Below are 25,975 nucleotides of genomic sequence, written 5' to 3'. Positions count from 1 at the left end.
ACATTACTATCTCTTACTATGTTGTAATAGTAAAAGAATCTAGGTTCAATCATCCCGTAGGCTGCAAAAAAAATAAATTATTAAATAATGAAAAGTAATAATCAAATTCTTTTAAAAAAGTAATGATAAACTTACCCATATTGACGACATCCTTCTTCAGTGTTTCATTTTTGAATCGTCGCATGAAATTTTGTGCAATATGTCGAATACAATAGACATGGACAGAATTATTTTCCGTCCAGCCACTTCCATTTCTTGAGTATGCACTTCGAATAGCTTCATAACGATCAAAAATAAGGAACAACCCATCTTGCGGTGTTACATACCACCTTAAGTTCTTAAGAAAAAAAAATCATGCATCGCTAGTTTCACCTTCAACAACAGCAAATGCAATAGGAATTATGTTGTTGCGACCATCTTGCGCAATTGCGACCAATAGCGTACCTTTGTATCTCCCGTATAAAAAGGTCCATCCACTTGTACAATTGGTTTGCAGAAGGCAAAACCATCAATGCATGTTTAAAGGTCCAAAATAACCTTTTAAATATAACACTCCCCTCATCCAATAAGCCACCTTGGTAACAAGCCTACTACTGATTGAGTGTTTAACCTTGTAAGTGCAATGGTTGACAATGTGAAATCTATTTATGGCGTCCTGCATTTGTTCTTTTGTTTGGAAGCGTTGGCCAACAAATAGTGTTCCAGGTGGATACACAACCATATCACGCTCCAACAAATGGCTATACTCAGTGTCTTGTTGGATTTCATTGGGAAACTCTAAAAAGTGTGGAGGTGGGTTGTATATGGCTACTGGTTGTAATGGTGGATTATTTGGAATTGGGAGGGTTTCTTCATCATCATCTTCATGTGCAGAGAGAATTTCGTCTTCGTCCTCGCTAAAAGGATCAAAGACATTTTTTATTGGGAGACCAACAACAACATGATCTTCAATGTTGCTTTGAACATTGGGTTGAGAAGCAGAAGGTGTAGCTTGCTCAAATGGCTGAGAAGGTATTTGATTAAGGTCTATGATTGGACCAGTTAAAAGCTGTGTGTATGACTCAATGTCGTAGTTGGACGGGATATCATAAGAAGGACCAGATGGGTTAGTGTTCTGGTAACTTTGATAAATTTCGTAAGGTGAACGTGAAGGTGAAACTTGTGGTGCATGTGATTCAACTGTAGTGAATGTAGCATACAATTCAATACCTGATTGAAGTTGATTAGAATCGTGAACATTGAAAAGTGCCTCAACGTCTTCATCATCCGTCAACTCAACACAGGTATAGTTACTAACCCCTGGGCCAAGTCTAATAGGTACCGAAAATGTATGCTAGCCACCCTCTCAGAATCTTGTCGATGTAGCTTTGTGTGGATGACTCTTTGAAGCCTTTCTAGAGTAATTCCTCTCTTGATACGAACTAATTTTGCAGATGGAGAGGAAAAGGTGATTCCTTCATTCGGACATTGGTTAAGGGAACCATCAGAATGAACAATAACGTAAATTGAAGAAGCCATTTTATGAAAGATTTAAAGGAAATGAACGTGATTCTAAGAAAGTGATTCAAAAGGGTTAGACGTAAGGAATAAAGGAGAGAAGGTAAGCTGAAATTGTGTGGAAATAATGAAGGGTAGAGGGCCTATTTATAGGAAAACGCTGGTTTTCACTGTTTGCCCAGAACGGCCCGTTCCAAACCAGTTTCTAATTCGTTAAAACAGCTCCTGGAACGGGCCGTTCCAGATTCAAAAAAATGCTAAAATTTTTATTTTGGAACGGGCTGTTCTAAAACAAGAACGGCCAGTTCCAGGTTAAAAAAATAACTACAATAATTCTTTCAAACGGGCCGTTTCAGGGGTCAATTTTTCCGTTAAAACTTAATCTTGGAACGGCCCGTTCTTGGCCCGTTTTAATTTTAAAAAAATACTCTCTGTGTTTAAGCAGAACGGCCCATACTGTTTTCGGAACGGGCCGTTCCACTTCCAAAATTTGCCTAGATTTACCCACAAACCCGGAAAAAAAAAATATTAAAACAGCTCAGAATTCGGTTCCCCGGGAACTGAATTTTGAGAAGAAAAAACAAAAAAAAATAAGATTTTGAGGCTCAGAATTCGGTTTCCCAGGAACCGAATTCTGAGCATGCACAGTAAACAGTTCTATATTGGTAAATAAACCTGCACAGTTGATACTTTTGTAATTTTTTTTAAAAAAATATTATTTAAGTAAAAATTTCTCATTTATTTACTAAGAAAGAGATTGCAACTTTTGAGTTAGGTCTTGGTGGACGCTTTTTCACCGGAGACAGGACTGGTTTGCTGACAGTATGGAAATGGTTGGATGTCAAGGTGACATCCTCAGTTCAACATCCTGCTTAGCTTAGCAGTTTAGCACTTTAGCTAACATATCAGAGATTGAAGATACTATATATATTTTACACATTCTTGTTTCAATAGAAAGTTGTATGGAAGAATAAAACTGTTTACATATTCGTTTTTGGCCATTTGAGGTTATAAAATGTGAATGTTAATTATTAGCATGTGTTTTGTATCATATATATTTAGCCGTTACTGTGTACAGGTAGAATTCTTTGATGTATTATATAGCATAGCTTATTTTAGAAACTGATCAGTCCCCTCAACTCCCTGTTTCCTTTTCAATAATTCTTTTATTGCACTTACCTTCTTAGAAATCCATGCATTACTCTTTTATGATTTTCTTCATTTCTGTTTTCTTTATTTTTGGACATAATTGAGAAATGAAATATGTGAAATGCTACTTAATTTTATATCAGTAATTTTGCAGAGGTCTCAAAATAGTCTCTTCTTTGTGGGGAGTGTAATATCAGCTGTCTTGGACTATTTGAATCGTTGATTGATTGATTAATTATGTTTAGCAAAATTATTTACAATCAGTCACAATAGGCTTTGAAGTTTTCAGGATAATTCTGTTCGACTTCGATCAAAGATTCATCGCCGTTCAACAAATTAATATACATAAAGAATTGAGGTAAAATTATTATGCATCAACAATAATTACGAGATAATATTATATATGATTAATAGTTTTTGCAAACGGGAAAGGTAAGAATTAATATGAACATGGAGTAAAAAATTATCACCCAAACAACTAAATTTATTGTGCTTGTTTTTTCCTTCCAAACTCTTGCATAGACATTGTAGAATGAATGCCTATTTTCCTTTATATTTCTAAACATTCTCCACCAAGATTATCATGTATGGTTAAGTCCTCTACCTCTTCCATCTTCATTTTCATTATTTGAGCCTCCAACTCCAATTGGTCTGGCCTATGGGGTTGCATTTGCCATATTTATGATAAAATCATATTAATTATCTATGGAGACTTTATACTTTTTAATTTAATGACAATTGTTAATCCTTAGAAAAAATTAGGCAATATCTGAGAAGAAGAAAAAAATAGGATATTCTTCAATTATAATTAAAATTTCATTCCCATATTTTTTTTTGATAATGTGTATTGTTGACATTTGACAACCACGTCATTTATATTATATTCTGCTGCATTTGAGCAACACTATATTCTTCGGCCAAACTGAAAAGCTGTTAAAATGTCACAGTTTTGAGGTAATGTTCTGTGATTTTCTTCTCTTTAATATTATTTTTGGTGGAATGAAAATTTATTTAAAATTCTATCCTTTTCTGTGGTTTTTGGTTAAAGGGTGTTGGTTCATTTTGCAAAGTTGAAGTCTTTGTAGCTGGTACTGAAGATTTATTGGAAACATGACACTGTTTGTGTTTTGACTGGCTTGCGTTTAATTAAGTTTTGGGTGAAATTAATCGGTTGAGTTTTGCATGAAATAGATATCTCTATTGTAGCCATGAAATTGTGTTGCGTGCCAATTAGAAGACTGATAAGGAACTTGTTCTAGGTAATTGCGGGTCACATCTATGCTTCGGACATTTTGAATATTAAGATGCTAGGAGAAATTTAGTTGTATGTTTGAAATTCCTATAGGGAAGGGGGAGTTTAATTTTCTTTCTTCTTTTTCTTTTAGATTGTGAACCTTAGAGCTGCTTGTGGTTTACTTCCTCCTTGTCTTATTGATGACAGAAATCATGTTTTGTGTTATTATGACAATAGAGTTCTTTTTAATTTGCACTAAATTTATGTTCCATAGTATTTCCAGACTATGGATTTTGATCTGTTATGTGATTAGGAGTCTCGATCTTATGTTATTTTGAAATATTGTGCTGATGTTGAAATTCCTATAAGATATTTGGCTAAATCATGATTACTAATTTCACATTTAAAGCAGTGGTCATGGAATTTTTATTCAGCCTGAAATATATGTATTCTCTACATGAGTAATAGCATGTGCTGCCTACCATGTTTTTGTTAACTACAGTTCCAGGTTATTACTGTGTCAGGATCACATTCAGCATTGTGCTCATTTTATTATGACTACTGAATTGAAGTTTTATTTTGTTAAAATTAAATGAAGTCATGGGCATGGGATTTTTGTTAGGAACACAAGCTGCTAAGAAAGAAAAACTGCTTTTGATGACCCAGGGTAGTCATTAATTAAACTTGGTGTTTTTCTATCTTTTAAGACTTTGAACTCTTGGTTTATGCCAAACTTCAAAATTGAAAATTCCATGTTCCACTAGTATGAATTGTTACCATATGGTGCTATACAGCCATTGATAGGCTACAGTAAACTGAAAATATATTTATAAATATATATATATATATATATATAGGAGAGATTTACTGCTTATTTTAAGAGTAAATTTACTTAAAGTTATTTCACTTAATAATTCATTTTTTTTTATCAAATTTTAAACATTCAATTGTTAAATTAAATTTTTTTAATATATAGTTAAATTTAAAAATAATTTGATACTTTATTTCATAAATTCAAATCAACATATGAAATATTTTTTATTATTTGTCAATTTAAAATAATAAAACAAAATTTAAATACTCCCCCATTCCTATATATAAGAAACATAGGACGAAAATCACATAGATTAAGAAAATGTCATTTGAGCTGTTAATCGTAATTAATATATCTTAAATTTAATTTTATTACCAAAATACTCATACAATTAAATGTTTCAATGATACTGATATGAAAAATTGGTCAGTGTTTCTTTCTTAATTATATATTGGGGATATAAAAAAAAATCTATTAATTAATACAAATAAAAATATGACTATGTTGCTTACATTTAAGAATAAAAAAAATTACAGTTTTGTTTCTTATATATAAGAACGGAGATGGTAATTTTTAAATTTATTTTTAAAATTATAGATTTAAAGTATATATTAAAAAATTTAATTCAATAATTGAATTGTTGTTAGAATAAGTAAATCTTTTTTCTTTTATATATATATATATATATATATATATTATTTTATTAAAAAGTGTAAGTGAATTATATTAAACGACTCACGGTGATCCGAACAAGTCTTAAAATTTTATATATTGTTCACTGATAGAGTCTTCGCATCAGTAAATCCAACTGTAACTAATTTTTGTTAGCTAAGATTTATATTATATATATACTTGGTATATTTTAAAATTATACAATGCTAACAGTATACGGATGCAGCACGCCAGCACGGGACACAAGTTGACTTGACTTAAAGCATTATAATACAACAACCCCTCACTTGCACAAGTATGTATGTATCAATTTCATCATTTAGTTAAAGCTCCAATTTTCTGATCCAATTTGCAGAACAAAAGAAGAAATGGCATTAGCTATGGTGGGAGAGGCACTTATCTCTGCTTCTGTGCAGATCTTATTGGATAGGATGGCCTCCAGAGAGTTCAGAGATTTCTTTTCCAGCACAAAGCTAAATGTTTCTGTGTTGGATGGATTGAAGATAAAATTGTTGGCACTTAACACTGTGCTCAATGATGCTGAGGAGAAGCAGATCACTAATCCTGCAGTGAAGGAATGGCTTGATGAGTTGAAAGATGCTGTCTATGATGCAGAAGATTTGTTGGATGAAATCAACACTGAGTCTTTGAGATGCAAGGTGGAGGGAGAATATAAAACATTTGCTGCCGAGGTTAGATCATTTCTTTCATCTCCCTTTAACCAATTCCATAGGAGTATGAATCCAAAACTTGAAGAAATATCTACAAGACTAGAACATTTTGTGAAACAAAAAGATATTCTTGGTTTGCAAAGTGTTTCTAGGAGAGTTTCTTGTAGAACAGCTACAGATTCATTGATTGAACCTATTGTTGTTGCAAGAGATGATGACAAAGAAAAGCTATTGAACATGCTTCTATCTGATGACGATGAAAAGAAGAACAATATAGAAGTAATTACAATATTGGCCATGGGAGGAATGGGAAAAACAACCCTTGCTCAATCCCTTTATAATGATAGTGAAGTGCAGAAACATTTTGATTTGAAAGTTTGGGCATGGGTGTCAGATGATTTTGATGTTTTTAGAGTGACGAAAAAAATTGTTGAATCTCTCACATTGAAAGATAGTCATATTACTAATTTGGATGTTCTTCGTGTTGAATTAAGGAATAGTTTAAGAGAGAAGAAATTTTTGCTTGTGCTTGATGACCTTTGGAATGACAAGTATAATGATTGGCATCACCTAATAGCTCCTTTCAGCAGCGGGAAGAAAGGAAGTAAGATCATTGTGACAACCCGACAACAAAGAGTTGCACAGGTCACGCATACTTTTCCCATTTGTGAGTTGAAACCTCTTACAGATGATAATTGTTGGCACATACTAGCCAATCATGCATTTGGAAATGAAGGTTACCACAAGTATCCTAGCCTCGAAGAAATTGGTAGGAACATTGCAAGAAAATGCAATGGCCTACCACTAGCTGCTAAAACATTGGGAGGCCTTTTGCGATCAAATGTTGATCTTGGGGAATGGAAAAGAATTCTGAACAGCAGCTTATGGGCACATGATGATGTTTTACCCGCTCTACGCATAAGTTATCTACATCTTCCAGCACATATGAAAAGATGTTTTGCTTACTGCTCAACTTTTCCAAGACAACATTTTTTGGATAAGAAGGAATTGATTTTGTTATGGATGGCTGAAGGCTTTCTTCAACAGGTCCACAGTGAGAAAGCAATGGAATCAGCAGGTGATGATTGCTTTAATGAATTCTTATCTAGATCCTTAATTGACAAAGAGAAAGCTGTAGTTGGAGAAAATTTTCGAATGCATGACCTCATTTATGATTTAGCTAAACTAGTATCTGGAAAAAGTTCATGCTACTTTGAATGTGGTAAGTTCCCGGGAAGTGTTCGCCATTTAACATTTCTTGCCAGGGAGTTTGATGTATCTAGGAGATTTGAGGGCTTGTATGAGCTAAAATGTTTGCGGACCTTTCTACAGCGACGCCAATATTCATTTGAATCATGTTACTTAGCAAAAGTAGTATCATGTGATTGGTTGCCAAAACTAAGATGCTTGCGAACACTCTCATTGTCTGAATACAAAAATATCACTGAGCTGCCCAATTCAATTGGTAATCTGGTGCTTCTAAGGTATCTAGACCTTTCCTATACTTACATCAAAATGTTGCCTAATGCAACCTTTGTGCTTTACAATCTGCAGACTTTGAAATTATCCAATTGTAAATTTCTAATTCAGCTGCCAGAACAATTAGGAAATTTGGTCAATTTACGTCACTTGGATATCAGTGACACATATTTGGAGTTGCCGACACAAATATGCAATCTACAAAGTCTCCGTACATTGACTTATTTTGTAGTAGGCAAACAAAATGGACTAAGCATCACGAAATTAAGAAGATTTCCCCATTTGCAGGGTAAGCTTTCCATTTTGGAACTACAAAATGTTGACCATCCCATGGAGGCATTTCAAGCCAACCTGAAGAAAAAAGAGCAGATTGAGGAGCTTACGTTGGAATGGGGTAGTGATCCACAGGATTCACAAATTGCCAAAGATGTACTTGACAATCTGCAACCGTCAACAAATTTAAAGGAACTCAACATCAGATCCTATGGCGGCACAAGCTTTCCAAAATGGCTGGGTGATTCTTCATATTCTAATGTTATAGTCCTTGGTATTACTGATTGCAACTATTGCTTGTCACTTCCCCCATTTGGACAATTACCTTCTCTTAAGGAGCTTGCCATCAAAAGGATGAAAATGGTAAATACAATTGGCAATGAGTTCTACTGCAGCAATTTAGGTTTGTCTTCTTTTCAGCCATTTCCGTTATTAGAGAGTCTCCAATTCGAAGACATGCCAGAGTGGGAGGAGTGGTTACCATTTGAAGTTGAAGGTAGCAACTTTTGTTTTCCTTGTCTTAAGAGTTTGACATTATCCAAGTGCCCTAATTTGAGAGGAAACTTGCCCAGCTCTCTACCTTCATTAACAAAGATTAGTATCTCAGAGTGCAAACTGCTAGAAACAAAAGCATGTGATCTGCAATGGAACTCATCAGTTGAAGTTATACATATTAGAGAAGGGGGAGAAGATCTGTTCTCTTTGCTTGACAAATATTCTTGGTTGGAACTATCTATTGAAAATTGTGACAGCTTTCAATCTTTGCCAAGAATGATGCTCGGTGCCAATTGTCTTCAAAGGTTGACTCTTAAAAATATCCCTTCTTTAATTTCTTTTCCAACACATGGTTTGTCCACGTCATTGCAATTACTTGAAATCAAATACTGTGGGAACTTAGAATTTCTATCTCATGAAACATGGCACAAATACACATCACTTGAAAAACTGATAATTCGGAATAGCTGTCATTCCATGAAATCCTTTCCATTGGATTGCTTCCCATCCCTTCAATGGATTCATATATTGTATTGTCCCAACTTGGAAGCAATTACTACTCAAGGTGGATGGGTTGCTCTCAAATTATTAATTTTTTGTATACGTGGTTGTGAGAAACTTTCATCACTGCCAGAACAGATTGTTCTCCCTGTCCTTAAATACTCCTACCTTAGAGGGCTTCCGCAGCTATTATCGATTCCCCCAAGTTGTTTGCCTTCCAGTTTAGAATCACTTTGGATTGGTATTGGAATTTTATCATCAATGTCTAAACATGAGTTAGGTTCGCTATTCCAATGCCTCACTTCTCTGTCAAGTCTTCGCCTTTGGGGTTTTTCGGGGGAAGATCTGCTCAATACCTTGTTGAAGGAGCGGTTACTGCCTACTTCTCTCCAGCATCTGATGCTGTGGTCTTTTGATGGTTTAAAGTTGTTGGAAGGAAAAGGGCTTCAACATCTCACTTCTCTCCGAGAGCTTCACATATGGTATTGTGGAAGCCTTGAGTCCTTGCCAGAAGATCAATTGTCACCCTCTCTAGAATTACTGGAGATTGATTCCTGTCCTTTACTAGAAGCAAGGTATCAAAGTCAGAAAGGGAAATATTGGTCTAAGATTGCTCACATTCCGGCAATCAAGATAAATGGTGAAGTGATAATATAAGATGTTATGAACTGTTGAAAAGGTAAATGCTTCATGTATTTTGGGAAACTCCGGTGTTAATGTTATTACGTATATAAATAACAGTTATTATATTTGGACGTTCCATAATCTTTGTTTTTTTTGGAGGGAACGTTCCATAATCTTATATACTCCATTAACTGTTATTATTTATTTTTATACATCTTTTTATTATTATTGCATTATGTCACCTATCTCATTTATATTTTTCTCTTTTTTTTCAGACGACTTCATCGAAGAGGCCGGGGCCACTGAAGCTGGAGAAGTATGATGATGCTGTGAAGATCAAGATCGTCAAGGAAGTGAGGGCTTTCACTGACTTGGGGCTGAAGAAAGCGAAGGACTTGGTGGAGAAGGCTCCCTGTGTTTTGAAGAAGGAGATCACTAAGGAGGAGGTTAAGCCCATCATGGAGAACCTTAAGGAGTTGGGTGCTGCTGTTGTGTTGGATTGATTCTCAATTTCACTTTGATGTTCTGAATTTTGTGTTAGTTATAGAATCATTGAAACTTGTTTAGGGGTGATGAATGATAATGATAAATTATAAGTTATATGTCTTACCCCCTTCCCTCTTATTATGTTTTGTTGGTGGATTGATAGTTTTTGTTATGTGACATTCTATATTTTAATGGAAGTTTGACACCGGTAACCACTTTTAATGGGTTAAAATTGTTTCAGCATTGGGGAGGTGTGTGGTTCATCTTTGTGTAGTTGGAATAAGTGTATTACTGGGCTTATTTTCAAACTTGGTTTATTGTTTTATTTCTTTTGTCTTTAGCTTGAATGATTGATGAATATGTTATGAAGGGCTTGGACAGTTGGTGAGTGAAGTCAGAAGTGATTTGGAAAGTTGTTTTTCAAAATGACCAGATTTTGCATTGCGGAATGGTGTCTATCAGATATTTGAAGAAATACGCAGTGTCTGTTTGGGTTTAAGTGATCATTTTAGCTGAAATTTGGAGTATTGAGTAGTGTCATATGTTGCAGAAAGCAGTTTTTTAATTAATTAAGAAGAAAGAAAATATAAAGTATATAAATGATCAAAACATGAACTGAGTTTTAAAATATCTGTTTATACTTATTATAGAGGACTATCATCATGTCCCTTAAAATTGTGAGCACAAATGAGATAATTCCTAGTCTTATATTCTTTCACTCCAAATTCCTATCCATTTCCCCCTAATTTCTTAATGACTCTGTCTTTGATAACCTAATATTAAACTTTTTTATGGTAAATTTTGTACGGTAAACTTTTAGCAGGTGGAAAAGGGGATGCATTTGATGCTTTAGCACTAGCATTGAAAAACAAGGTCTTAAAATCATTTCATTGATTAATTTATTTGTTGTTTTGGAAAATGGTAATACTGATTTCTCATGTTTACCATGCTAAGGTATATGTTTCAGGCTTCTGCACTGTCACTCTTATTACAGTAGGAGGAAGAAAAACCTATTGGAGATAAATGTGAATTCAGCCCTTCAAAGAAAGACTAAAGAACTTTTAAGTAACATGCTGTGGGTAATTGTGTGTCACATCTATGCTTCAGAAATTTATGGTTGAGCCTATGTATTGCTCTGAGAAGAAAGTTGGTTGTATGTTTGCGATACCCATATGGCAGGGGGTAGTATAATTTTCTTTCTTCTTTTAACTTCATTTGTGAAGCTATGCTGACAATCCTTTTCTTCAAGACCTATAGACAATCTAAATAATGCATTTAATTGCATGTCTGAGTGCAATTTGAAATTCTGTTTCTACAATTCTTAAAATGTGGCTGAGAATAGTACCATTTATCCCATTTTAAATGATGTTCTAAGGAGATTATTTTATAGTCTTCATGACATTTAAACTTGTTTGAGTCATGCCATTTCCTTTTAAAGTTGTTCTAACTCTTTGACTCTATCAGTCTTCTTTGTGCCACCATAATTTTGGTCATGTTTGAGGCTTGAACCATATGAACACATTGCTATTGTTGTACATGATCAATTGTAATCATTTTATGTGTTGACATGATGCAGTATTAAGTAGGAAAAAGGGAGCTTTGTTGAATTTTCTGATCACTAGGATGTTTTCTTTACAATTATGTATTATTTTCTATGTTCAGTTTTGTGACGAAAATCATGCTGAGTCATGGCTTTGTGTGATGATGGCATATTGAGCAGTTCATGTTCCACCATGAACATGGCTCTCACATGCTTGTTTGTTTTATTATGGAAATTTGAAACCATGCAACAACTTTTGGTGGTCTTGGCTATAATTTTCTTTGCTTTCTTTTCTTTTAGATTTGAACCTTACAGCTGCTTGTGGTTTGCTTCTTCCTTGTCCAATTAATGACAGAAATCACGCTTTGTGTTGTTATGAAAAGAAAGTTCTTTTGGATTGAAACTAAATTTATGTTCCACAGTATGTCCAGATCATGATTTTGATCTATTCTATGATAAGGAGTCTTGATCCTAACTTACTTAAAATATGTTGTGCTGATGTTGAAGTGCCTATGAAATATTTGGTTGTATCATGCTTACTAATTTCACATTTAAAGCACTGGTCATGGAATTTTTATTCAGCTTAAAATATATGTATTCTCTATTGTGTTAGGATAACATTCTGCGTTGTGCTCATTTTATGACTACTGAATTGGTTATTTTGTTGATGTTAAGTTGAATGAAGTCATGGGCGTGGGATTTTTTGTTAGGAATACAAACTGCTAAGAAAGTAAAACTTCTTTGGATAACCTCTTGGTTTATGTATTTTTCTGTATTTAAAGACTTTTGCCTCTTGGGGTATGCTGAACCTCAAAATTTAAAATTCCATGTTGCACCGATATGAATTGTTACTGTTGAAGCAGCTGAAATTTCTGATGACAACAGTATTTTGTAATGTGAACTTTTATCTAAAATTTATGTTGTAGTTGGTGTGTTTGTCAGTCTACTGCAAGACTCAACCTTTTGGAGTGTGTTCAGCTATGTAATGATGTTGGACAGGTTACCCATACCTGTTAGGTAGTTCAAAATGTGTTGCTATGTATTTATTTATGCTCTATATATGTATCAGAAACTCATCAGCAAATAGATTAATGAAAAACCCCTTCACGTTTCTGATTCATAAAAACACCTCTTGTGCAACAAATGGTATCAAGAGCATTTTCTGATCTTTGAGGGACCTGTGAGAGAGCCCATAAAAAAAAAACAGAGAGAAGAACAAGAGAGACCCAATTGAGGAGAAAACCAAAAAAACTCAACCTGCTTCGTTAATACCCATTCTCCTAAATGGCTTCCAACAATATTTCACTACCATCACCTCCTGTATTTACAGGAAAGAACTACGAAATTTGGGCTGTAAAGATGAGAGCTCAGTTGAGAGCTTATGATCTCTGGGAAGTGGTGGAAACTGGTGTTGAACCTCCTCCCTTGCCAGAAAATCCCACCGTTGCTCAGATGAAATTTCACAGTGAGCAAGTTGCCAAAAGAGCCAAGGCTCTTACCATCTTGCATTCAGCTGTGGATGATGATATTTTTATGAGAATTTCAAATTTAGATACAGCAAAGGAAGTTTGGGAGAAGCTTCAAGAGGAGTTCTTTGGAAACGAAAGGACCAAGCAAATGCAAGTTCTTAACCTTAAAAGAGAGTTTGAAGCCTTGAAGATGAATGAGGTTGAAAACATAAAAGATTTCATGACCAAGTTGATGAAAGTTGTAAACCAAATCCGATTGTTGGGAGAAAAACTTCCGGATAGCAGAATTGTTGAAAAAGTCTTGGTTGTCTTACCTGAAAGGTTTGAATCCAAGATTTCTTCACTTGAAGAGTCTAAGGATCTCTCCAAGATAAGCTTGACAGAGCTTGTAAATGCTCTTCAAGCTCAAGAACAAAGAAGGCTTCTTAGACAAGAGGAAGCAATTGAATCAGCCTTACACGTGAGGCATAAAGGGAAAGGTCCAACAATGAAGGGTAAGTTTGTTGGAGAACATTCTGGAAAAGATTCAAAGAAGAGAAACTTTTCCAAAGTGTGGAATTTGCAAAAGAACCAGTCACAAAGAGAGTGATTGCTGGTACAAAGGAAAGACACCACCACCAATCCAGTGTAGATTTTGCAATAAATATGGTCACATAGAAAGGTTTTGTAGGTTGAAACAGCAGCAACAAAATCAACAGAATCAAAGTCCTCAAAAGGCGAATGTCACTGAAATCGAAGGTGATGAAGACCTATTGTTCATGGCCAAGACTACAAAGTGTTTGGAGGATGAAAACACTTGGTTTATTGATAGTGGCTGCACTCAACACATGACAAGCAAACCAGAATTTTTTTTAGAGCTGAAACCTGCTGGAGGAAGAGTAAAGATTGGAAATGGAGACAGACTTGCAATCACTGGTAAAGGAATTGTGGGAATTCATACTGCAACAGGTATTAAACATATTTCTGATGTTCTTTTAGTGCCTGAACTTGATCAAAATCTATTGAGTGTGGGTCAAATGATGCAAAGTGGTTATTGCTTGCTATTTAAAGAAGGAAGTTGTATAGTCACTGATGTTGATGGTCATGAATTATTTGAAATAGAGATGAGAAAAAGAAGCTTTCCGGTTAACTGGAATTTAATTTCTGAACATGAGTGTAAAATTAGCAAGATTGAACTTGATTCTAAGCTATGGCATAAGAGGTTTGGCCACTATAATTTGAAATCTATTCAATTTGCTCAAAAACAAGAGTTGGTTAAAGACTTGCCAAACATTCAAATATGTTCAGAAGTATGTGAAAGTTGTCAACTTGGTAAGCAATATAGATTGCCTTTTCCGAATTCTGTTACATGGAGAGCAAATGAAAAGCTTGAGTTAGTCCACTCTGATGTTTGCGGACCTATGAAAACTACTTCATTGAATGGCAACAAGTACTTCATTCTCTTTATTGATGATTTTACAAGAATGACATGGGTTTACTTTCTTAAGCAAAAATCTGAAGTTTTTTCTGTTTTTAAGAAGTTTAAAGCCCTCGTTGAAGCTCAAAGTGGTTTTCTTTTAAAAAAAACTTAGAACTGACAATGGGAAGGAGTATACTTCTACAGAATTTAATATATTTTGTGATGATTTGGGAGTTGAGCATCAACTTACAGTGAGCTATTCACCCCAGCAAAATGGAGTAGCAGAGAGGAAAAATAGATCAGTTCTTGAGATGGCTAGATGTATGATTTTTTAGAAGAAGTTGCCAAAGTCCTTTTGGGCAGAGGCTATAAATACTGCTGTATACCTCCAAAATAGGCTTCCTACAAGGGCAATAAAGGGAATGACACCGGTTGAGGCTTGGGGAGGTATCAAGCCATCCGTTAGACATCTAAAGGTATTTGGTTCACTTTGTTACACTCATGTACCAGCTGTGAAAAGAAGCAAATTGGATGAGAGAGCTGAAAGGGGAATTTTAATAGGCTATAGCTCAAAATCTAAGGGCTATAAAGTCTATGGAATTGATTCTGGAAAAGTTTATGTTAGTAGAGATATTAAAGTGGATGAAGATGCTTATTGGAATTGGGAGACTTGTCAAATGGAAAGGCATTCAGTTTTGCCTACTTTTGAGAGCACAATTGAAGACCAAGAAGAAGATATTGATGATGATTTTGCTATAAGAGGCACTAGACGTCTTTCAGAAATTTATCAAAGGTGTAATGTTGTTGTACTTGAACCTACTAACTTTGAAGAAGCTAGTAAGGTTGATGAGTGGAACCAAGCTATGAAGGAGGAGATGACCACCATTGAAGATAACAAGACATGGCAGCTAGTTGACAAGCCAAAAGACAAGAATGTAATTGGAGTAAAATGGGTCTATAGGACAAAGTTAAACCCTGATAGATCCAGCAATAAGTACAAGGTCAGACTTGTTGTTAAAGGTTATGTTCAACAACTTGGAATTGACTTCACAGAAACTTTTGCTCCGGTAGCAAGAATGGACACTATTCGTATTCTTCTAGCTTTGGCAGCTCAAATGAAATGGGAAATCTGGCATTTAGATGTCAAATCTGCATTCCTAAATGGCGATCTAGTTGAAGAAATTTATGTAGCTCAACCTGAAGGTTTTGTTGTGAAAGGGGATGAAGACAAGGTGTATAAGCTTCACAAAGCCTTGTATGGGCTAAAACAAGCCCCTAGAGCCTGGTATAGCAGAATTGATAGCTATTTTTGCAGTCAAGGTTTTAGGAGGAGTGAAAATGATGCAACTCTTTATGTGAAAAAGTTGTTGGATGGTGGCTCTTTGATTATTTCCTTGTATGTTGATGATTTGCTAGTGACTAGCAATAATCAACAAGAAGTGCAACAACTTATGGAGGAGATGCAAAATCAATTTAAAATGTCCAACTTAGGAAAAATGAACTATTTTCTAGGCTTGGAAGTGCATCAAACTAAGGATGGTATTTTTATGAATCAAGAGAAGTATGCTCATGAAGTTTTAAAGAAGTATAAAATGGAAAGTTGCAAATTTGTCCCAACTCCTTTGGTGCAAAATTTGAAACTCTCCAAGGAAGATGGAGCTGAAAAAGTTAATGTTTCTCTTTATAGAAGTCTTGTTGGAAGTTTACTTTATCTCACTTCATCTAGACCTGATCTTATGTATGCAGCTAGCTTACTCTCAAGATTCATGCAGAGTCCAAGTGAGATACATTTTGCTGCAACAAAGAGAGTGCTTAGGTACTTGAAAGGAACTACTCAATTTGGAATATGGTACAAGCCAAGAAAAAATGGAAGTCTAATTGGCTATGTTGATAGTGATTGGGCAGGAAACATTGATGACATGAAGAGCACTACGGGTTACGTTTTTTCCTTAGGTTCTGGTATGTTCTCATGGAACTCAAAGAAGCAAGAAATTGTTGCTCAATCCACTGCTGAAGCGGAGTATGTAGCTGGAGCAGCAGCAGCTAACCAAGCTATTTGGTTGAGGAAAATTCTTCTTGATTTAGGAGCAGAGCAGCTGGAAGCCACTGAAATTTATTGTGACAGCAAGTCAGCAATTGCAATTGCAGAAAATCCAGTCCAACATGGAAAGACTAAGCATATCCAAGTAAAGTTTCATGTCATACGTGAAGCTGTCAAAAATCATGAGATCAAGTTGATTCATTGTTGTTCTGATCTTCAAGTTGCTGATATATTAACTAAAGCTCTTCCAAAAGAAAGATTTGAAAGACTTAGAGAATTGATTGGAGTGTCCATCAAAAATTTCAAGGAGGAGTGTTGAAGCAGCTGAAATTTCTGATGACAACAGTATTTTGTAATGTGAACTTTTATCTAAAATTTATGTTGTAGTTGGTGTGTTTGTCAGTCTACTGCAAGACTCAACCTTTTGGAGTGTGTTCAGCTATGTAATGATGTTGGACAGGTTACCCATACCTGTTAGGTAGTTCAAAATGTGTTGCTATGTATTTATTTATGCTCTATATATGTATCAGAAACTCATCAGCAAATAGATTAATGAAAAACCCCTTCACGTTTCTGATTCATAAAAACACCTCTTGTGCAACAGTTACTATACGCTATTGTTCGGGCCACAGTAAACTGAAAGTCAGTCCCACATTTATCCAGTTTTCTGGCCATTGTTTCTAAGGTTCAAGAACTTCATTGTCATGACTCATGAGACTATGTAAATTCAATGAAGTGCTAGAGAAGTGTTACTTTCTCAACATGTTAAGCAGCTAATATTAGATATGTTAATGTGTTTCCCATGCCTACAAATTTGTTCTTAGTATTGATTTTCTATATACTATCAACTCATTGTTTGAGAAATACAAGTTCTGTTTTCTATATGAGATGGTTTGGGACTAGTTAGAGACTTAAGAGTAGAAAATATTCTGCTAAAATGTATCCTCTGGATTATGAAACTTTGTTACCTTATATGTTCAACACGGTGCTATATTTCTATCTTGCAGCTAAAGTCTACCCAAACATTTATACTTATTTTAATATGAACTACTGTCTGAAAATCAGAATAAAAACCTGAAGTTTGTTGAGAATGCTATAGATTCAGTATTTGAAGGAAAAGGTTTCAGTTTGTAGTAGGAAGGTCACGAACTTGGAGGATATTTTTTTTTATTGCAACTTATGGTTTGGACCGTGCATCATGTCAGTTAACTACTTTACCAATTTAGATGATTAGATGCTTTTTTTTTCTACTTTCAATTGAGCATATACACCAGTATATGTCAGTTAACTACTTTACCAATTTAGATGATTAGATGCTTTTTTTTTCTACTTTCAATTGAGCATATACACCAGTATATGTCAGTTAACTACTTTACCAATTTAGATGATTAGATGCTTTTTTTTTCTACTTTCAATTGAGCATATACACCAGTATATTTACCTCGGTAGTGTAGAAGAGAGGTAAAGAGTTAGCTTTGGTAATTAATTAATATGTCGCAGAAAATTATTTTATTAGTATTATTATTAATTAAAATATCATATTAAATCAATTAATACTATAAAATTGTTTTAAGTTGTGACTATCAATTATGTTATCAATGACCATAAGATATTAAAATAATATTTTTAAAATTACATAAATTAAAATGATAAATTTTTAGTTTAAAAGACTAAATAATTTTTATATTTTGGTGAATAAAAATGTGTTTTAAATTTGAGAGATTAAAAGAATATTTATAAAAACTAAAATAATATTTTTTTGAAACAACATAGACTAAAAATATAAATTATAAATTTGAAAATTAAAAAAATAATTATTCTAAATTTAGAGGACTAAAAATATAATTAATCCATAACTTATTTTGCCTAGCTCATTTTCCAATGTTTTAAACGTTTTATTACCTGATTAGTGCGGCTATGCATGCTGATGCTCTACTGTGTTGCTGTCCTCGTAACAAACTTTCTTGCGTTTATTCATTTGGGCAGCAATAACTTATTTTCAAGCCTTTTACGTATTTAACTTATATCGTCATCCTATCATGTTCTTAATATAGAGTTTCTTATATTGTCCTTAAATCTCATCAATTATGTGATCTGCCATATAGTGGAAATGGATAATTTTACATGTATGATTAAAAGGGGAGAAAGAGGCTTTTTCCATGAGCATGAGATTAAGGAACTAATGCATGATTGCATCCCATTGAAACTCCAATTACTTCGATGCATTGATTGGTTGAGAAGATTTAAGAACTTAAGAACTCCAATTACATTGTTGCTTGAAATTTACGTATATGATTGAAATATTGTTGCCTTTAAAAAAAAATGAGTAAACAATGCATTAATTTTGTAATGAGAATTAATTTTTAAATTTTAGGAAGAAGAGGAGACCGGAGGAGAGTAAAAGATTTTCAGTATATTGTTTAGAATATTTTTATTTATTTTTAAAATTCAAAATTACAAGTATATAAAAGTAAATCAATTAGTTTTTAAATTTTATCTTCTCCCTTTGTGAATTGACTTTGGCATTTGGTATAGCAAAAGTGATGGAAAGGTTGAAGATTTTGTTGATAGTGATTGGGTTGGATCTATTGATGACTTTAAGAGCACAATATGGTATGTTTTTTTCACTTGGTAGTAGATTATTTTCATGGAACTATAAGAAGTAAGATGTGGTTGTTGAATCCTTACTGAGGCTAAATATGTAGTTGCAGTAGCAGCCTCAAATTAGGTTATATGAGTTAGAAAAATTTTGATAGATTTGAGTCATGTGCAAATGGAATCTACTGTGTTATGGTGTGAAAACAAGTCAACTATTCCAATTGCTAAAAGCCCAATTTAACATGGGAGAACCAAGCATATCAATGTCAAATTTCATACTATAAAGGAAGTTGAGAAGAATGGAGATATTCAATTGATGTATTGCAGGTCCAAGGAGCAATTGGCAGACATACTCACTAAGGCACTTCCAAGTACTTAGTTTAATGAGCTAAGAAGCAAGTTGGGAGTCCTTAAAAAAAATTTTAAGGAGAAGTGTTAAAGCAGTAAAGCTTTTCCTTTATTTTTTTATTGTTGTAAATAATTATTGTTGTTTGTATTAATGGGTAAAGGTTCTATTGTGATTATGTTTACTTAGTCTAGTGGGTAATATCCTGCTAGATATATGATTTTAGGCAAATTTACACGCTTAATGATATGGTGAGAACATATGTTTTACTGATATTTATGGACTATATGTATGACTATCATTTTCATGTATTTGCCTTATATATGAATGAAAAACATGCAGAATGGTATGATTATCCAATAAATATGAAATTGTTTTGTTCCCTAACCTTTTCTCTTTTCTGTTTTATGGTTTTATATGATTTTATGTTTTATGCTTCGGCCGTCCATTGCATATCTTAACAGAAAACAACCATATATTTTTTTGGTGAATTTTTACAACGTCTATTGGGGTATTAAGTTGCGAGATAATTAAACAAAGTATTACATTCATTATCTACAAATATAAAATTTGAGGGAGATCAAACAATTATTTTGCGGGGAGATATTTATTAAACTTCAATGAAATGGCCCAATTCCGATGGATCCTATGCAATTAAATGTGTTGGGATGTTGTATGTTATTTCTGCGCTAAATGAGAAGTTGTGAACTGTTGCTTTCACGTAATTCTACAATTTGACATAAAAGCATAGTTTTAAAAACCGGACCGGTCATCGAACCGGTTAAGGTACTGGGTCAGTGGGTCAAAGGTTGAACCGGTGGGTCACTAGTTGAACCGCATGACTCGATTTTTATTTATTTTTATTAAAAAGTATTCATATTAAATATATTTTATACTTATAAATTTTAATAAATTCATATCTTATTTTAAATTTCAATTTTTCTATCTTATTTAAAATTATTTTTATTTTTATTTTGTAAAAAAATACATAAAAAAATTACATGTTAAACGGTATATTAATACAAATTAAAAATATAAATAATATGTACATATATAATATGCTTGCAATTAATATCAGAAAATAATATATGTAATATTTACATAGATATTGCATTATTAAATATATAATTTAAAATTAATAATATACTATAAAAGTTATTTAAGTTGTATATATTGCAAACAAATATATTAGAACAAGTAGTCATTGTTATATTTAATAAGACTCCTTGCTTTTTCATTAAGAGATTCAATTTTCATTATTATTTTTGTGATTTATGGTCCCTTAAAAAAATGTAAAAAAAAAAAAAAAAAAAGTGGTTGAACCGGTTTGACCCACCGGTTCACCGGTTGAACCGGAAATTTGACCGGTTCAATCCGGTTTGAAACGGGTCGACTGCATAACCGATCCAACTTCAGATTCGGACCGGCTGGACCACCGGTTCCCGGTCCAACCGGTCCGACCGGCCGGGTCGGTCCGGGTTTTAAAACACTGCATAAAAGTTTGTATGTGTATCCAAATCAGTTATTTCTTTTTACTAGCAATAAAAAAGAGCTAAGCTAAAACTTTCCCAAGCATGACATTAATGTATTTTTGCACAATGTCAACAATTCTGCACTCTGGTACTTTAAGACGTAAATGTAGATGCAAAGAAAGTTTTATGGTCACTGCTTTAACACTTTGTAAGTCGGCAGTGCGTTTTTTGCAACCTCAAATTGATGGTGTTCAAAGGGCAAACTATGAAGTCACAAAAAAGAACTGCTTGCAGATACAAGATCTATAATTTTTGCAGTCTTTTACAGTAGTAGATTTGCGGTTTGAGGTGCTTATGAGTTTGGCCCCTAATAGTCCATTTTCCTCTCACTTTCCGATGAGAATTAAATTTAACTCTTCATTCATCTATCTTAATTCCTCACCTAACGAGTTGATTCTAATGATTTGGTTGGATTAGTAGGTTAATTAACAAATAAACTCACATATCAAATACTTTATATATATATATATATATATATATATATATATATATATATATATATATTATTTTTTTTTCATCACATCATTTTTTTACATATATTAATAATAGAAAGATAAATAGATAAAATAATGTTTTGTTATATAAATAATTATACATGTAAAAAATTAGAGATGTCAAGGACTAGTATATTTTTATTTCAAATTTTGATTTTCACTTTCTAATTACAAAAATTCATCTTATTTTTAATTTGTCATCTGTTCTTAAAAGTTTAAATTTGTGCAGAAAAAAGTAACACTTTTAAAGTATGGGCAACTTAATCCATGTCAATTTAAATTACAATGTAAGCCAATAAGCCTAATCTATTGTCTAATTTTTATTTCTTCATCATCGTCATAAAAAAGGTAGTTCTATTTTCTATCTTTCTTTTTTATTTTACGTTGACATGTCATTATAAAATTAATTTTACATGTTATCATGTCAGCATATCATGTATATGTGACAAATTCTTTAAATTTATATCTTTTATCATATTTTTCCTTTACTTTCTGTATATTACATCTCTCCACATTCTATTTAAGGGAGTGTATTAGTTTAGGATTTCATAGGATTTTAAAAGACTTTTTTTAAGTAAAAAAGTTTGTTGGTATTTAACCAGGATTTTATGTCACTTAAAAGTAATACAGTGGTATTCAATCTAGATTTTCAAGATTTTTCAAAGGGTCCATTAAAATCCATTGGTATTCGATTGAGACTTTTAACAACTTAAAAATAATCCATTGATATTAAAAAATATAAGGATTTTAAAGGATTATTGTATTAGAGGGATTTTGAAGGATTTTTTTAGTAGTATCTATAAATACCAAATTCATAAAACAATCCTATCCAAACCCATTAGATTTTGGAGAATTGTTTGAAGTGATTTTTCCAAATGAGTTTTTTCATTTTTTTTTTCTATGCTCCTATCTTCTCATTTTTTTCCTTTACTAATAATACATTCCTGATCATATATAATATTGTATTTCTGTTCCCATTCTATTCTCCTGTTTGGTGAAACTCCAGTACATAAATGACAGTGCCAATTAACTTGCATTCTCTTGTTCCTCATATATATAAAATAGAAAATGCTTGAAATTTCAATTTTTAAGTCAAGAAAAGGGAAAGGTGAAAACTGAAATTGATATCACGATCTCTACAATCAACTGTAGATCTTTAAGACCTTGTAATCAATTGACTTAGGATTTCTATGAGTAGAATGAGTTGAGAATGACTCTTAGTTGGGGGAAGAACCATCATAATACAAAAACAGTGATCTCTCTCCCTCCCTCGAGTTTTTCTACTATTATCCATGATCCTTTTATCACTCAATAATTATAAATTATAAATAAAATATTTTAAAATTTTGTTTAGAATAATTTACATTTACATTATAAATATTATTATATATATTCCTCCATTAATTCAATTTTTTAATATTATTTATCTTTCTTAATATTAATTTTAGACATTATTTTTGTAATTAAAAAAAACTCTCTCAATTATGTTAAATTATATTCATTTTATTTTTATGTTAATATATAAATTTTTAATTATCTAACCTTTCAGTCTATTATATTTTAATTATATTTCTTAATTTAATTTTGATAATTTATTTACAATAATTATTAATATTTAAAATAATTTTATATCAATAATTATTGATTATAAATTTAAATTTTAATTCATATATTTAAATATATCCATTTATTGTGAATTTTAATTATAATATAGTTTAAAGATTAAAAATATTTGCTAAATTTTAATTATATAAAAAATATCATATATAATATATAACTAAAATAATATATATATATATATATATATATATATATATATATATATGTGTGTGTGTGTGTGTGTGTGTGTGTTTGACTCTTTTTAAATTTGAATGTATAAAAACAAATCTTGAACTCTTATATCTGTAAAAAAAATCATGAAATTCTGCAAAGTCTACAAAGTCTCGTAAAATCTATTAAAAGTCTTGTAAAATCTATTAAAATCTTGATTTAAAATCTTACAAAATTATGTAAAGTCTTAAAAATCATGAAAATCCACTAGTACAAAAGACCCATTTTACGTCGGGTATTTGAAGCCTTTTACATCGGAAAAGCATCAGATGTTAATACGGGAGACGTAAAATTTACGTCAGGGGTCAAAAACCGACGTAAATTTACGTCAGACATGCCAAGGTCCGACGTAAAAAAGTCATAAAAATTAAAAAAAAAAAAAAAAAAAAAAAAAAAAAAAAAACGAGTGCAAGCAGAACGGGTCGTTCTGCTTGATAAACCTAGGCAGCGGTCACTTCCTTCTGCAGCTTCACAAACACGAAATGCAACACAAACATTATTACGAAAAAAACATAGAAAAACAGAACGCGAAGAAGATGCTACCTCATAGAAAAACAGATGGATGTATGGTTAAGCCATTTCCATCAACACGCGAAGAAGAAACCAACGCAACTCCGAAGAAGAAAAACAGAAGAACGTGAAGATGAGGAAGACAACCACGATTTGAGGAGGAGGCGGAGGGATGAGGAACAAAAATCCACAACGCGCGGGAGAACGTGAAGTTGAGGGTGAATGCCACGATTTGAAATCTATAGTGCGCACCCTTCATTTAAGGAGTTATTTACGTCGGACAAAGATGGGTCAGACGTAAATGAGATAATTTACGTCGGCTGCTTTAGCTGTCCGACGTAAATTATCTCATTTACGTCGGACCCATCAATGTCCGACGTAAATAACTCCTCTTATTTACGGAACTGCCACCGCATTTTTACCACATCGGGTGTGCTAGTTTCCGACGTAAATGAAGAGACGTAGTAGCTCTTTTTTCCACTAGTGATCCTATAAAATCTTTTAAAATTCACTAAAAAAGTCTTGCGAATTTTAAACTCTAAACCCTAAACCCTAAACTTTTTTCAACTAAAGTCTTATGGAATCTCAATCCAATACAACCTCCTTAATCTAACTCTCATTTCTCTATTGTCTAATTTTTATTTCATCATCATCATCAAATCCTCTAAACTTTTATCTTTTATCATATTTTTTTTATTTATTTTCTATATATTACATCTCTCCACATTCTATTTAATCTAACTCTCATTTATATCAAAAAAGGTACTATTGTTTTCTATCTTCCTTTTTTTGTCTCATTTCTCTACTGTCTAATTTTTATTTCAACATGGTACTACTTTTCTCTCTCTTTTTTTTCCTCTATCCTTTATAATATATATTTATGTTCTATCTAATTTATATTGTCTAATTTTTATTTCATCATCATCGTCATCAAAAAGGTATTATTGTTTTCTATCTTCCTTTTTTGTTCTCCTCTCATTTCTCTACTATCTAATTTTTATTTCATCATGGTATTACTTTTTTCTATTTTCCTTTTTTCTCCTCTATCCTTTATATTATATATTTATGTTCTATCTAATCTATTTTTTATCCTCTTTGTTTAATTTTCATCTCACATGACAATCGTTGTCATAAATGAAATGTACTACTTTTTTTTCTCATCTATGTTTTATATTACATATTTACATTCTATTTAATCTATCTGTTACTATCTTTATTTATTTTAGTTTTCACATGATAATTTTTATCAAAAATAAAACGTATTACTTTTCTTTATTATTAATTTGATAAAATATCGAAATAAACTATTTTATAATTTAGTTATCAAAAATATTTATCTGGATATATTACCTTTAGTTATGAACTTTTTAAAAGATTATTTACTTGAATTTTATGTTTTTCAATTTGAATCTAACAAACAAAATAAAGGATGAAATACTATATAAATATAAATATCAAAAATATTTATAATGATATTTTCTTTACAAATCCTATTACAATAATAAATTTATTTGTCGTAAAAAATCAATAACAAACTCATATTACATAATTAAAAAAATTATATATAAAATTTATATATTAACTAATAAAATAATATTTTTTTAATTTAAATAATTTCTTTTTTTATCCGCACATCACATGAGTCTATGTCTAGTTATAGTTATAGGAAATTTTCAAGCAAATTGTTAAACTTACAAAACTTATAACTAGGTTGTGGATAAGTAAAATAAAATAAAATAAAAAATGAGTTCATAATTTTTTTAAAAATTGGCGTAAATTGCTAATTTTTTATGGTATTTAGCTATCAAAACTAATGTTAAGGACTAAATTCTTTTAGTTTAAAAATTTGTTAGCTTTTTGCCATTTATATTCACTAACCTTAAAATATGAGTTCACTTATTTTTTAAATTTGATAACATTTTCCTATAGTAAATAAATATGATATATTGTTTTTGTCGTATGGTAACTTGATGTATCTATAATAATATATAAAGGAGTATCATTCTTTAATTTTCACATTTTAAAAGACCATTATATCTCTTAAGAACAAAAATAAGAAAGAAAGATGATATTTGTGAGACCCCTTTTCCATTTTTCTTTCTTCCCAACTCCCTCCCCACTCACTCAAACTCTCTTCTTCCCTCTAAAATCTTCATTTGGCTGATCCTTTTCTCTTTGCTTGGATTCAACGTGCTGATACCTAGTGTTGGGTTTAGCTAAGCCGTGCGAAGTTCTCCTCAAGCTTATTCTTCTTCTTCATCATTCTCTTCTTCCCGAAGCTCGGAGCTGTTGAACCGAGGTAAGGGAAGTTAGTCTTTTGT

General features: G+C 32.3%; 2 protein-coding genes across 2 annotated transcripts; both read left to right on the top strand.

Annotated features, from left to right (window-relative positions):
• The first annotated feature begins 6,064 nt into the window (after window positions 1-6,064).
• LOC109799443 (putative disease resistance RPP13-like protein 1) lies at window positions 6,065-12,561 on the top strand. The gene is made up of 2 exons (XM_020360008.3): window positions 6,065-9,464; window positions 9,685-12,561. Exon 1 carries the CDS (start codon window positions 6,104-6,106, stop codon window positions 9,440-9,442), a length of 3,339 nt encoding a protein of 1,112 aa, XP_020215597.2. The 5' UTR covers window positions 6,065-6,103; the 3' UTR covers window positions 9,443-9,464; window positions 9,685-12,561.
• Window positions 12,562-12,719: 158 nt separating this feature from the next.
• LOC145954541 (uncharacterized) lies at window positions 12,720-13,493 on the top strand. Its single transcript, XM_083068983.1, has one exon. The coding sequence runs from the start codon at window positions 12,720-12,722 to the stop codon at window positions 13,491-13,493; it is 774 nt and encodes a 257-aa protein (XP_082925109.1).
• The last annotated feature ends 12,482 nt before the right edge of the window (window positions 13,494-25,975 follow it).

The sequence above is a fragment of the Cajanus cajan genome, chromosome 1, assembly GCF_000230855.2.
Source record: "Cajanus cajan strain Asha chromosome 1, NIPB_CcT2T_4, whole genome shotgun sequence".
Classification (NCBI taxonomy): domain Eukaryota; kingdom Viridiplantae; phylum Streptophyta; class Magnoliopsida; order Fabales; family Fabaceae; genus Cajanus; species Cajanus cajan.
Note: the sequence above shows the minus strand (reverse complement) of the source record. Positions and strands in the feature narration are given on the sequence as shown.

Bases quoted from the DNA above. Each gene is read 5' to 3' on its own strand.
- LOC145954541 (XM_083068983.1), top strand. From the start codon at position 12,720: ATGGCTTCCAACAATATTTCACTACCATCACCTCCTGTATTTACAGGA.
- LOC109799443 (XM_020360008.3), top strand. From the start codon at position 6,104: ATGAATCCAAAACTTGAAGAAATATCTACAAGACTAGAACATTTTGTG.